The 14221-nt window shown below is 39.0% G+C and overlaps 1 protein-coding gene across 3 annotated transcripts in view; it reads right to left on the minus strand.

Annotated features, from left to right (window-relative positions):
- Positions 1–326: 326 nt before the first annotated feature.
- The window catches only part of SH3GL3 (SH3 domain containing GRB2 like 3, endophilin A3), a 140481-nt gene continuing 126586 nt past the window's right edge, over positions 327–14221 (minus strand). For all 3 annotated transcript variants that reach the window (XM_072619412.1, XM_072619407.1, XM_072619397.1), the window contains 3 exons: positions 8896–8999; positions 6250–6365; positions 327–1088 (listed from right to left, as the gene is read on the minus strand). In XM_072619412.1, coding sequence (XP_072475513.1) covers positions 883–1088; positions 6250–6365; positions 8896–8999 — 426 coding nt within the window. In that variant the 3' untranslated portion in view covers positions 327–882. The remainder of the gene's footprint in view (positions 1089–6249; positions 6366–8895; positions 9000–14221) is intronic.

Below are 14221 nucleotides of genomic sequence, written 5' to 3' on the forward strand. Positions count from 1 at the left end.
GTGCTAAGCCCCAACCGTGCCTAACCTTCAAATCTGTGCTGAAGATACCCCTCTGCTTATGAAGCTTTCCCCTGTAAACTACATCTGCACCAAATTATTTGATTCACTCCATTACTTCTGTGCCCATTCAATACCCAGTTCTGAATGCCTCAATTGGAAGCCTTTCCCCAGCTCACTCACTGTGAAGTAGAAAGAAAAAGTTATAACTGGATTAAGTAGGTAAAGGGTGACTTAAAAAATAAAAAGACCCACAGTCATTTCCAAAACCACTTTGAACTGCAAAGGAAAATCACTTAAAAGCATTTACATAAATGAAGAAAAGGCACTGTTTTCTCTAGTATTTATTAAGCTGGGTGAGCCTCAGTAAGTTAGAATAGGCTACAACCTGAGGATTGTATTCTATACAAAAGCATCTTACTACTAAGGACAACAAATTTTGACTTTTGACTACACAGAATGAGCAATATTTATTAGGCTGTTAACAGATAAGTTATATTGTGACTCAATTACCTCAGCAACTTGGAGATACTGGTTTTTTAGCTTTATATCTTATGTTTTTAAGAGTCATTGCATCTAACAGACAACGAAAACCATCCAAAAGTTTCTGCAGTGGATATAATTTTTAAAAAAAACAGAATCCATACATATCTAACCAGTGACCTCAAAGAGACAAAGCAATAAATCAAAATTGCACTTCCAAGTGGCCAAAAAGGTAAAATATTTATACAAATGAAATACAAAACTCATTAAAAAGAGAATACACATACAAAAGTCATTTAGTCGGTCAAATACATCAGGGCTTTCACAGAATGCCACACTGAGAGAACACTTGGGTGAAATCATTTCAGTCACAAACTGAGGTCCACAGCTGAAATGACAAACCTAATAAGGCAAAGGCACTAGCACAGAGACATAATTAATGGGGAAGAGTCCAGATTGTCCCTGGAATATTCCTTCATACCAGTTTTCATCTATTTGACTGGTCAATGTAATGATGTCCCCTTCTTTAAATCCAAGTTCTCCTTCACTTTCAGGAACAAAGTCAAAGATAGCACGACAGCATGGATGATTCAGGAGAAGCGAAGGACCTGCCCAAGTTGCATGGAAATAAAAAGTGTTCATTAAAAAGACAAATACTTTACAGAGTTGGAGGGAATTAACAAAATGCAGGCAGGTAGGAGCTAATACTACCTGCTTTCTTTGTTTTTACCTCAGTCTCTGGCAAGATTTCCCTACAAACCTGTGAGATCCTTCTGCCTAAAGTCAATACTTAGGATACATCCATAGCCAGGAAGATATAAAAACAGGAGAGACAACAAATGCCATTTGCTCCCTGCTCACTCAGGTCACTCATAACTTGACCTCACTGCCTACAGTTACATCCCTACTCTTTCTTGGCCCAAACTGATCTCATAGGTCTTCAACCCTTGCCCACAGAGACTTGTGTATCATAATTTTCCTCCCACTTTGCTGGACTCCAGGTCCCAGGATCTTCTGTACTATACATACCGTCTTGTTGCCACGTAAATCTAAGAAGAGAGTAGATGTGAAAAATATATAACAAGCTTATTCTTGGACCAGCTATTACCATGTAAATTCTTCTAAAAGAAGCCAAAATGGGAAAAATGATGCCCTAATTCAAGGGAAGAAAAGCTCCTGACAATTATGTTCTTTCAGTACTTGAGGAGAAGCAGTTTAAAGCCCTGGGGACCTTCTGTCATGGTTTCTGCAAACAAGCTAATGATGAGACTCTATGATATGGAGAATGATGTATGTGTTGTTAGTGTGTGTCTGTGGGGTGCTATGTGTTCTCATTGTGGGATGAGACTCAGAACACAAAGGACAGCTGGTGCAAATCCTGGAAGCTTGCCCTTGTGTGGTCAATCTGAGATTGTGTCTCTTGTCAGTGTGCATGCTGAGAGATTAGTGTTGAGAATGAAAGTCTGGCCAATAAGAAACTATTGGGTTTTAAGCCCTGAAGTGGCACATGCCAATGTGTTTGGATATGGCAGTAAGACTGAGTCCCTTGAGTGCTGCTCAGGTGGGACCAGCTTGATGATTCGGTGTGAATATAAAAGCGGATGGTGTGGTGGCTGGCAGGTTTGGCAGACCCAGAGTTAGGACTGTAAGCCAGGATCTGTGGGAAAACAGGATGAGGATGGATCAGTTCCCAGTCCTCACAGGGGGTAAAGATCAGCACTGGAGAGCACCATGAAGAGCCAGACAGATAAACATCTGATGGCATAATCTCGAGTACTTAGTCTTCACACTGGTGGGTGGGGGACAGGAAGGAGATGAACAGACCACAACTGTGAAAGTGATAGAATAGGAGGGGATATGTACTGGTCCCTAACTAGTGAATACAACAAGCATATGCCACTTATAAAATGATAGTTCTAAGGCTAGAAGAGATCTCCGAGGCCATTACATCATGGGATCATAGATGACCTCAGAGCTGGAAAGGATCTCAGAGGACAACGAGTCCAACTCCCTCATTTTACAGAGGAGGAAACTAAAGCCCAGAAAAAAACAAAGGACTTGCCTGAAGCAATGCAGGTAATAAATGGCACCAGTGGGATTTAAACCCAGGCTCTCGGAGCCTAAATTCTGAGCTTGTTCCACAGCAGTGCTGCTGTATGACTGGGGCTTGCCTAGGCAAGTCTGTAACACAACTTAAACATCACTATACAACTCCTTATTGAGTTGTACATGTGCCCAGCATTGTGCTGGCTACTAGGAACAATGAAGTTCAAGAAATTATCTTTTTCCACATAAAACACACCTAACAAAAAAAAAGGAAATGGATATTTTATGAATGCATATTCATATATGTATAATTTATGTATAAATGTATATGTTATTAAGTGTATATTTTAGAAATTCGCTCAAGATAAGCTCGATGAACAATTAATTCTACTGTTTAAAAATGGAAGAAGAGGAAGGCAGGGAACTTAAGGGCCAAAAAATATTCAGTGACACTGGGAAGCATCTGATTGTGACAGACACAGAATCATGGAGTTTTAGAGTTGAAAATTACCTCAGGGATAATCCAGGCCAAGTCCCCGACTTTAGAGAAGGAAGCACCGAGGCAGAGAGGCCACACAGCTAGGTAGTGGCGGGGAGAGGACTAGAAGGCAGAGTTCCCCACCGCCTAGTGCTGTGTGTTCTCCATCATACCATGCTGCTTTCAGATGACCTACAAGACTGCCACGTATAGGAAAGACTTTTTCCAGCTGGAATATTCTTGAACTAGACAGTTTATATCAACTTAATCTTTTAAAATCTCTTTTATCCTATAATTACTTTGCAACCTAATGATGATTTGTTTGCAGTGCCTCTAAATCTTCACTGTATGGTTGGTTCTTTTTCTACCATATAAATCTTTTGAGAATCACAACTTGAAGAGAGCTTAGAGGACATCTAGTCCAAGCCGCTCATCTTACTGATGGAGAAAATGAGGCTCAGAAATGCATTACATAGCAGAGCCAAGATCTGAACTCATGCCTTGTGACTCCACCATACACATTTAAGAGCCCCGTGTTTATCCTCTCATATAGTGTGTCTGGTTTTCTAGTCATACTAGTTAGTTTTTTCTAATCTGTTAAGATACAATAGAAGATGATATATGCTGGGAACCATTTCAAACTTTGAGAATAAATGGGTTAACCAAAAAACATGATTAATCCTATAACCAATAATACCTTCCATGTGTAAAGGGTTTGACAGTTTTCAAAGCACCTTCCTATATATCATCTCAAAACAACCCTGTAAGGTATAGACAGGTAAAAAGATGAGGAAACTGATGCTCAGAAAAATAAAGTAATTTACTTGATATCTCAACACCCCTCAGTGGTTTTCTGACTTGATTTAGTACTTTTTCCACTGTACCACAAAGGCTAATTTCTAAACTTACAATATGGGAAGTGAATCCTGAAGCGCCTGGAAAGACCTAGATATTTGTGCAATAAAGCCCCGAAGTTATTTTCTTTTCTAGGTAGAAGGAGAAGTAAACTCAGGGTTTCTGGTCTCTTTCAGGAGAGGGCAAAAAGAGCCATTACACCTTAATGCCTTTCCCTCCCCCTTTTCTCTTCAAGTTTGGCACAGAAATACTCCTGAATGCTGATGAGGCAAACATGACTGTACGCTCTCAGAGTTTGGACAGTAGGTCATTTTTCCTAGCCAAGTCCTAACCTGGTCTTTTGCCTGCAATCCGTCATTACAAGATGTGATTTCTCCATTTTTTCTGTCATGCTCTGTTCATTTTCATAATCTAACCAACACAGAGGCTTCATTTTAGTCCCGCTTACTCATATTATCAATGGTCCCATCTCACTATAATGATGGATTCATACTGCCTAATTGACCACATTCTTTTCTTTCCTTAGAAAGAAGAAATGATGAGGAAAATGTTCTTGGAGTCCATTTCTGGCAGGGTCCCATCAGCTTCGCTTTGAATTGTTAGTGAAATGCTTGACATTTTTTCTTTGCTTTATAAACATTCTGTGGAAATCATTCAGAATCCTAATGGAAAGTAATTTCCCATTAAAGCTGACTATAAAATGTCATTTTCATCTGAAACTGTTCCTGAGAAACAAACAGTACAGGCCCCCTTCAACCTCACACATTCCAGCCGTGACCAATGGAGATGGATGTGAAATGTGCTGGTTTTTAAATGGCTGCCATTGCCAAGGGCAATTCAGGAGGCAGTCTATTAAAGTTATAGGACAAACTGAGGTTCATAGGAGAAGGGCAGAAGATAGGAGAAGATGATTCTGGTGGTTGGCCCCAGGCCCTCCTGAAAAATAATCCTTTGCACAGTGAATCTAGGTAATAAAAACAATGTCAACCGTGGTCTTTGTGAAGAAGCACTTGACAACCCACTTCCAGTGTAATCTCTATCTGCCTGGGGCCATAAAGCAGAACAAGGCCTCTCCTCAACTCAGCAAGCTAATGTTCTTTGCAAAAAGCTTATTTCCAGCCACCTGAGGAAGGCCCCTTGGTATACATAAGTTACAACACAGTAGACTAAACTTCCTTTAGTAGTTTCCTGGAAAAATAGCTTTGCTTTTTAATGAGACAAATATGAAAAATTAGTGAATGAGAGGGCGCCGAGTGCCACTTTATCCTGTGTGCGCCTGTGCTTCTGTGCGCGTTGTACTTGCAGTGAAGCTCGAAGGACTTATGTCCTAGCCAAGCTCCTAAGTCAGACGGCACATCCTCCCAAGATGTCCCCTAATATGGCACTAGGCCAGGATTATAAAGCACTCTTTCCTAACCATTAGTGTATAGAAAGTTTTTACTGGTCCAGAGTCTTCACTATTAGATGTCTTTGTCTTCCCCTTTTTTGGGGGGGGGGAAGGGAGGGAGAGGAGGCAAGGGAGAGAGGAAGACTGGGTCTCCTGATCTTGCCAAGACTGGATCAACATGGGAACTTTGACCTGCTCCATTTTTGACCTGGGCTAGGTTGCCCCATGTTCCTGGAGGCTCACCAAAATGGTGCTGGACTCAGTGCAGAAATGCAACTGGCTTGGCCCATTGCAGTTCAGAACTCCAGAACTCAAGAAATCCATCAACCTGTCTCTCTGGTAGCAGGGATTATAGGTATGCAAAGGTCCTTATTTCTTAATTTCTATAAAATTTTTAAAATGTTTCTCATCCTTCTATTTCTCTTTATCCCTGCATCTCCATTCTTTCTCCATATTCTCTGTCCTCTGAGCTGCTGAGAACCCTGGCCCTGAGAATGAAAAGGCTAGAGATCAATTCAAAGAATTCAATAAACAACTGAGATCACTCACCGTTCTGCAGCATAATCTATTCTGAGATACACTGCTATAAAGAGTTAGTAACCCTTCCCATCTACAGAGATAATATTGAACCTTGGGATCATATGAATACCTTTGCCTGGGTTCTGCTTCTGAAATTCTCTATATCTTCTGAGGACTCAGAAATTAAGCTGGGGTCTATTCTACATCGAAAAGCCCTAGGGCACTGTAAGTAAAGAAACACCTCCTACTGGTAATTTGTTCAAGTGTATAATTGTGTGTTTGTGTATGTAGTATACATATAGCATATACAGTACATAATCACTTTAAACTACCAACATTAATGTGAAGAAATGTGTATTTTCCTTTGATATGAGAAGGATTCAGCCACCATATTGAGACTAAAAGAATGAAGCAAGCTTTGCTTAACAGTTACACAATTTATTCTCTGGACTTAACCACATAGCAAGTATAATTGCATCCTTACCTGAATCTTCTGAAGAATGGAATGAAATTTGGTTTTTCTCACTGTCAGCACTAGAAGTCTTGGATGTAGTCTTTGACTTGTAATTATAATTAGAGAAAGCAGTTGATATACGTATTCTGTAATACATATTTTAAGATATATAAAACATATGATCATAGAAAACACAGGACCTTAACAATATATTAATTCTGTTCAGACATTAATTATAGATTTAGGTTGGGAGCAGGAAAAGGTTGGGCAAATTTATTCTGAAAAACCCAAAAAACACTATCCTCTACTGATCTGTGATAGCTGGGCTGACTGTATTCACATAAATTAAATTCCAAAGCTTGTTCTTTCTACTGTTCACCAGAATTAATTTAGCTCATACTGGTCTTCCAGAATGACTGTCTCCTGAATAGGCATGACTACTGAAAGTTAACAGGAACTGTGTGTCTCTCAAAGAAGGTACTTTCTAAATTAGGAAAAAATTAAAATATCAACGTTTTACTGTGTGACACAGTTCTAAGTGGAAATTCCCTCCAATTTATTCTTAATAATCCTTTGAAGAGTTCCTTCCCCTCAAAATTATATTGTTTATACTGTGTATATGTATGCATATAAACACACACCCATTCTATGTACTGTATTTCACCACATAATCATCACCACCACATAATCGCTGCACCCTGTTTTTTTAAAGTCCAATAACAGTTTATAACCTTTCATTTCAGAATTGTCACACGGTATAATTCTGTTCATCGCACCACTTACAAGGTAAACAGAGCAGCAACTTTTTCACCACTGGCATATGGATATGCATTTATCTCTTGCACATTGTGAGTCCCAAGCCTAGAATTCTCAGTGCACGTGCACTGTCAGTGTATTTCCCAAAGCTGACTTGGAAGGCCTGTTTAGAGCACTGCAGTATTAATGTCATTATCATTCAACATAATGAAGCGGGCAGGTGAAGCTGCCATGATCAAGTCACGTGATATGGTAAGACCTGCATCCTCTACACTAACTAAACTGTACAGTTCTCATCTGCCAGCAATATATTAATACATGAAGCATTTCATTCTGATTATGAGCAAATACAAAAACTGTTCTGCAGGCTTCAACCTGAAAGCAATTGTTCGCTGAAGAGCATGGAAACATTGCTGCAGACAGACAGTTTTTAATGAGTAAAAAGTCGGTGCAAGATTGGCAGAAACTAAAAGACAAGTAATTCCAGCACAAATCTTTTAAAGCATATAATGGTTGCACCCCACTTTTTGGTGGAAAATTTAGCATAAAATCTGTGATAATTATATGGTAAAATACAGTATGTTGTATGTATATATATACATAAATATAATACATACTGTGTCTATGAATGAGAAAGATTTTAGCAAATAGTAGGTATTTAATAAATTCCCATTAATAGACTCATCAGTAGCTTCCTGTTACCCAATATGGTCCAAAAATGAAGGGCTATGGTTAATCAAGATTTGATTTCACTGAGCATCACTACACATATTATACATGGATCACTAATTTTCAAAGAATCAAAACATATTTAATGCTATGCCAAACTAATAATTTAATCTTTGGGGAGAATAATTCTGATGCAACTTCAGAATCTGGAAGGAGCCCAGAGTCATCTTCATAAATATATAACATCATTCAGTTGGCAAAAGACGGGCATATCTTTCTATGGAGTTCAAACTACTTCCCAAATGTCATCTCAGTCTTCCTACCATTCTCCAGAGAAGGTATTCCCCATTCTTTAGATCTAGTAAACTAAATCCCCAAGAGTTATATTAAATGACTTGCTTAAGGTCATTTTGCATGTCAGCAACCAACTAAGGTTCCTCAAATCCAGAGCAGACAGAGTAAGCAATTTGTGTTTGTTTGTCAGGCACTTCGGTGATGAAACAGCTTTAATCATAAAAGGAAAAGCAAAAATGGGGGAGGGGCATGCTTCAGATCCCATTCCCCGGTCCTTCTAGCCACAGGCACATTTCTCAGTCTACTCAACCAAGAGAGTTAACCAAATAAAATTCAGAACCAATTTGAGAAAGTTAAATGAGAAAATATATGTGAAAATGCATATTCAACTATAAAGTACCATATCCACATCAAAATTTATTATCACATAAACCCTCTGCTAGTAAGGACTGTTTCATTTTTATATGTTTACCTGTAGTGCCTAGCTCATTTCCTGATAGAGTAAGTGCTTAGTACATACTTACTGATTACTATCATCAGCATTATCATAATTATTACATCCTGGTAATGACCACATGTCTGGAACTCATGGAACACAGTGGAATATTTAAGAAAAATAAAAATCAGAAACAAATCAAAAAGCAACAAAAAGATGAGTGGTGGGTTTAAAAAGCAGACTAGAGACTACCAGAATAGAGGACCTGTGCGAGAAGAATAGGGACATCTGTGAGACTCTGTATATAGAGAGGGTCTGGTCAGGTAATGAGGAAGACAGACAACAAATGGAAAATAGGAGACCCTCAAGGCAGAGAAGAGATGGGTAGATCCTCTCAAAAGGGTTCCCCTCTCCACCGTATGAAAATACATGTCTCTCAAAATAACAAAATACTGAAAAAGAAAAAAAAAAAGGTGGCACATTTTAGACTTTAGGTTTTTAACTAATTGATCAGCTCTTACCGGTGCTGTAACTTCCTATGCAGCTCCAGCAAAATGTCGGCGGACTGTCTGTGGTAGTCTCGCATGGCTTCTATGAAGACTGCCAATTGGCTAACTTGCTCAATCTGCCCCAGAAGAGAAGAGTTATTTCATGGAGTCTCATCAGCTTCAGAGACAAGAACAGGAAACGATCGAACTGGCAACAAGGGTGATGATTTAGAAAGGAAACCCATCAGGTAATCAGTGTGATTCAGGTACATCTTACTTCATCCTGCAGCCCTAAATACTGCTTTGGGTTAGAGTACCTCACAATTCCTGGTTACTTTGTAAGAAGATATTCAAGTTCACTCATGATTTGTGAATTTAATAGTCAACCCACCAAAATGCCTGTTTTTCAAATTAGAGTATATTTTCAGGAGGTTTCTAAGCTATAAACCTCATGGACATAAATGCATAAAAAGGCATTCCAGCTTACAAATGCTATTTAAATTTGCTAAAGGAGATGTGTGCTATAAGTCTCTCTACAGATACTTAATGTCTAAGCAGAGGCAGGAACAAAATACATTAACCTATTCTCAGGACAGAGAAGGAGAATGTGAAATATTATTTGACCAAAGAGATTCATGGGTGTCCCATCCTTATGGTCCCTAAGACACCGAGATGACATATTTTTACTGGTACAACTAAATGAAAGGAACGGAATTTAAACGTTCCAAATTCTCCCTCTTTTCAAGAGTCAGTACATTCATTGCACTGGCTAGGGCACTACAGAACACTCACTTTGTCAATACTAAGATGGCAAGTAATCTTGTCAGACACTCAACAACCGAAAAAAACTGGAAATCATTAAAATGGAAAAGATAACACTTTGGAAGAGCATTAAAGTTGTCTTCAAATATTTAAATGGTTGTCACAAATAAAAGGAAATGGACTTGTTTCAAATTGTTTAGAAAGGCAGAACTAAGACCAATAGGTGGTGCTAGTACATAGAAGGAAGTTTGGTTTCTAGGTAAGAACTAGTCATTGTAACAATCCCAAAATGGAACAATTAAGCAATAAGGCACTCAATAGGCCTGATTAAGTAATGAACTTCTCATCCATAGGAATTTTCAAGTAGTGCCTGGATAAAAAGATGTTCATTACCACACTAAATGAGAAAATAGACTAGAAGACTGCTAACCTCTCCACCAATTCAAAGATTTCATGCTAATAATAATGCCCTAATTTAGCAACATTCCAAAGTTATAGTATCTGCTAGCCCTAGGAGTCTTAACTCTTCTAGCCTCCCCTTGTCACACAGCCACAAACAAGCATACTGGGGAAAAAGTTAATTGACTTGTAAAAACTATTTAACTTTATTTTTCGGGGGGGGGGGGGCGGCACATGAGATTTGTCAGGTTTCTTTCACAACATGACTAATATGGAGAAATGTGTTTTGCATGACTGTATATATATAATCTATAGCAAGCTGCTTGCCTTCTCAGTGAGGAGAAAAAGAAGCAGAGGAAGGGAGAGCAAGAATTTGGAACTCAAAATTTTTTTAAATTAATGTCAAAAACTGCTTTCATGTGTAATTGGAAAAAATAAAACATAAAAGATTTAAAAACTAAAATGAAACTACATTTATGACTTTAGCTAAACTCTAATTCAATATCCATTTTATGACTATCCATTAAATCTCTTTCAATATCCATTTCATTATTATTATCCATTAACAATTCATTTAACATAAATTTTAAAATGCAGTATAATTTTCAAAGAAAAGGAGAAGTATCAATTGGCTTTTGGCCAAATTATATTCTCTGAAAACATGCAAAAAGACACCAGTTATCTCCAATGACACTGCAGTCTGCTGAGAGGATATCAGATACTAGTCTGTAGTCAAGTATTAAACTAAAATTCTGTTCTTGTGAAAGAGGCAGCATGGCATAATAAAGAACTAGCTTTCAGGTAAGAAAGACCCATTTCAGGTCCTTCCTCCTTCCATATATCTAGCTATATAGCACTGGAGAAGTGATAACCCACAGCATCCTAGGCAACCTTCTAAGACTAGAGGTAGCAAGTGTTAGCAGGGGCATCAGCAGAAGAAGATTCCTAACCAGAGTTTCCTACATCAGTAAACTCACAGGTGGAAACCACAGGTGACTCAAGAAAATTACTCTGGAAAGGAATCAATCCCACTTAACCTCCTGAACCAACTCTGTACTTTGTGCTGCTTGCACTTCCATTCTTTTCTGTGATCCTCACAGCATCCCTATGAAGCAGAGTCCATTTTACAGATGATGAAACAGACAGAAGTGACTTGCCCAGAGGACTACACAAAGAGTTATTGGCAAAAATGGAACTAAAACTCAGGTCCAGTATTCCTTCCAACAGACTGAAAGAACTCAAGGCATCTGAAATAAGGTATAAGGTACTGAAAGAAAAAAATCTAAGAGTCCTCCTTGGAAATCTGGAAGTTCTAGATGGTTTCTTGGGATTGTACAATGAGACAGGATCTCACTGTACCTCAGTTTTTATGGCTTTTCCCAATGTCATGATCCTAAGTTTGCTGGTGAAGCTCTTTAGCTGAATTCTTTGAGGAAGGGAAAGATATGTGGTAACTAACATACTATCTCCCTCTAGGATAAATGTAGTTGTGGAAGTGGAGTCAAATTTCTTCTGCTAAAAACCCTGCAGGGCCGCTACTACTCAAACATAAATGTAAGCAGGGAATGCCCACCTTCCTCCAACAATAGCTTGCTTTTCAATGACAAGGCTAAGACCCTGGGAGGCATAGCTTCGAGGAGATTTAGCCAATCTCAACAGTGTATCTCATATGACATCAACAGCCAGGCCTCAAGCCTTGTGTTGTCACTAGGACCTTGGATGTGTTCAAATGTTTTCTGCTCTATCCTTGTCCGCCTCAGAATATCTTCCTTTTGTATCCCAAAAGTCCCCAATACTTGTTTTTATCCATTAAAACTCTAGTATTCTTACAGAAGAAACTAAAAGGTCTGTCTTCCTACAATTTGTCTTAAGAAGGTAAGTATTGAGAAGAGCTTCTTTCTGGTTTCTGTTTGTAATGAAGCCATGTTCGCTGGTTGATAAACTGGGTTTAAAAAGTCTAAAGTGTATCAGCTCACAGAAGAAATGTCTGTAGGTAACAGGGAGATTATAGGCATTTCTCATTAGGTCTACCAACACCAACTGACAAGGATCAGTTCATATTTTGGGGACAAAACAAAATAACAAAACAGCAATGCCCTGTATCCCCCAATCAAGTACTATCCATAACCCAATAAAGGTTTTCTTGCAAGACCTCCCCTGTTCAAGGCTTTCAAAAATGAATAGTGGCAGAAATGGAAAATGGGGCCAAAGAGAACAAAGTAGAGTGGGAAGAGGTAGGTGCCCCCATGGGAATGGGAAAACCTGGAGATCATGTCCCTAATCTGGTCTTCTAATAAGAAGAAAGGCTTACCTACAAAGCTCTCTATTTAGGATACACTTGGATCAAGAAGAAAGGAATAATGGGAGAGAAGGTGCACACACTCCCAAACTTTATTAAGATCAACTGGGTGGTTTAGGAGAAGCAATACTGGATCAAGCAATACTGGGTTCTAGTTCCGGACCTGCCATTAATTGGCTATACAGTAATTACCCTATTGGTTTTGGTTATTCTCTTTTCAAAGAAACCAAGACAAGAATGGGGAGAGATTCAATTTCTCTAAGTTCTAATTAAGCTTATGGATAAGGCCTAACGAGAGTCAACATTACTAGGTGTGAGAGTGCCAAAGTCCTAGGTTACAGTAAAAGGAAAGTAAGCCAAGAGTTAAATGAGGGAAAACCTATATTACCTAGCCCAAGTTCTGGCGATTGAGGGCCTGTCTCCCATTTTCTATTAGAAATCAAAAAGAAGAAATTAAGGCTGCTTCTATTAGTATCCAAGGAGGCCTTAACTAGAAAGCAAGCTGGACAACTACAATTCCACAGTGGGGAGAGGAATTCTTCCACTCTCAGCAGCTAATGTACTTCATTTTGGAAAAACTGCAATTAAGTTCGTTAACGAAACAATCACTTCTGGCTTTTTACTGATAATTAGGGAAGAAATTCTACAGGCTGGGCTAATTGCCAAGCCAAATTTAATAGTAACCAACTATGTGTATCTTAAATGTAGGCCTTTGGAAAAAACCCACTAATGATGTTCTCTGAAGAAGATAATTCATAAACTTTTCTGTTTGAATGTGCCTGCCCACACACATGCTACACGGAAGCATTTATAAAGCAATGTATCTTCCCCCGTTAATAACCTTAACTAATAATTCTGTGATAGAAAACATTTTCCAGACAGCTCAGTAGCACAGTGCCAGGCATGGAGTCAGGAAGGCCTGAATACAAATTCAGTTTCAGATACTTACTAGTTATATGACTCTGGAAAAGTCACTTAAATCTGCTTGCCTCAGTTATCTCATCTACATACTTAACTGGAGAAGGCAATGGCAAACCAGTCCAGTATCTTTGCCAAGAAAACCCCAAACAGGTCATGAAGAGTCAGATACAAATGAACAACAAAAATGAAACATTCTGTACGCCAGGTCCAACACAACACAAATTCCTTTTTCCTCCAGGACAGATGATATAGTAAACTAAAAAGACTGCTAGACTTGAAAGCATAGGATCATAGATTTGGAACTCAAAGGGAACATAGAGACCATTAAGTCCAACTCCATCATTTTATAGATAAGGAAACTGAGGCACAGAGAGGTTGTGACTTGCCCAGGGCCAAAGCCTTAGTTAGTGGCTGAGATTAGGTTTGGACTCAGGTCTTCCTAAATCCTGTACCCTATCTACTGGGGCAGCTAGGTGATGCAGTGGATAGAGCACCAGTGCAAGAGTCAGGAGGACCTGAATTCAAATCTCAACTCAGACACTTGACACTCACTAGCTGTGTGACCTTGGGCAAGTCACTTAACCCCACTTGCCTCATCCTGGGTCATCTCCAGTCATCCTGAGGAATATCTGGTCACTGGATTCAGATGGCTCTGGAGGAGAAGTGAGGCTGATGACCTGCACAGCCCTCCCTCACTCAAAACAAAGTCAAGGGCAAGTCATGTCATCATTTCTCTGATGGCATGGTCTTCTTCGGCAATGAAGGACAAACACACACACTCTATCTACTACACCATGCTGTCTGCAACACTTGCTAGGTGACTTGGGCAAGGTACTTGCCTGTTTCCTTGTCTATAAAATGGGAATAGTAATATTTGCACTACATATCACACAGGATACAGAAAAGTATTCTGTAAAACCTTAATGTGTCACAGTGATATTAGCTATTACTATTGTTACAAAAAAAAAACAAAAACGA

The sequence above is a fragment of the Notamacropus eugenii genome, chromosome 1 (genome assembly GCF_028372415.1).
Source record: "Notamacropus eugenii isolate mMacEug1 chromosome 1, mMacEug1.pri_v2, whole genome shotgun sequence".
NCBI classification, from domain to species: Eukaryota; Metazoa; Chordata; class Mammalia; order Diprotodontia; family Macropodidae; genus Notamacropus; species Notamacropus eugenii.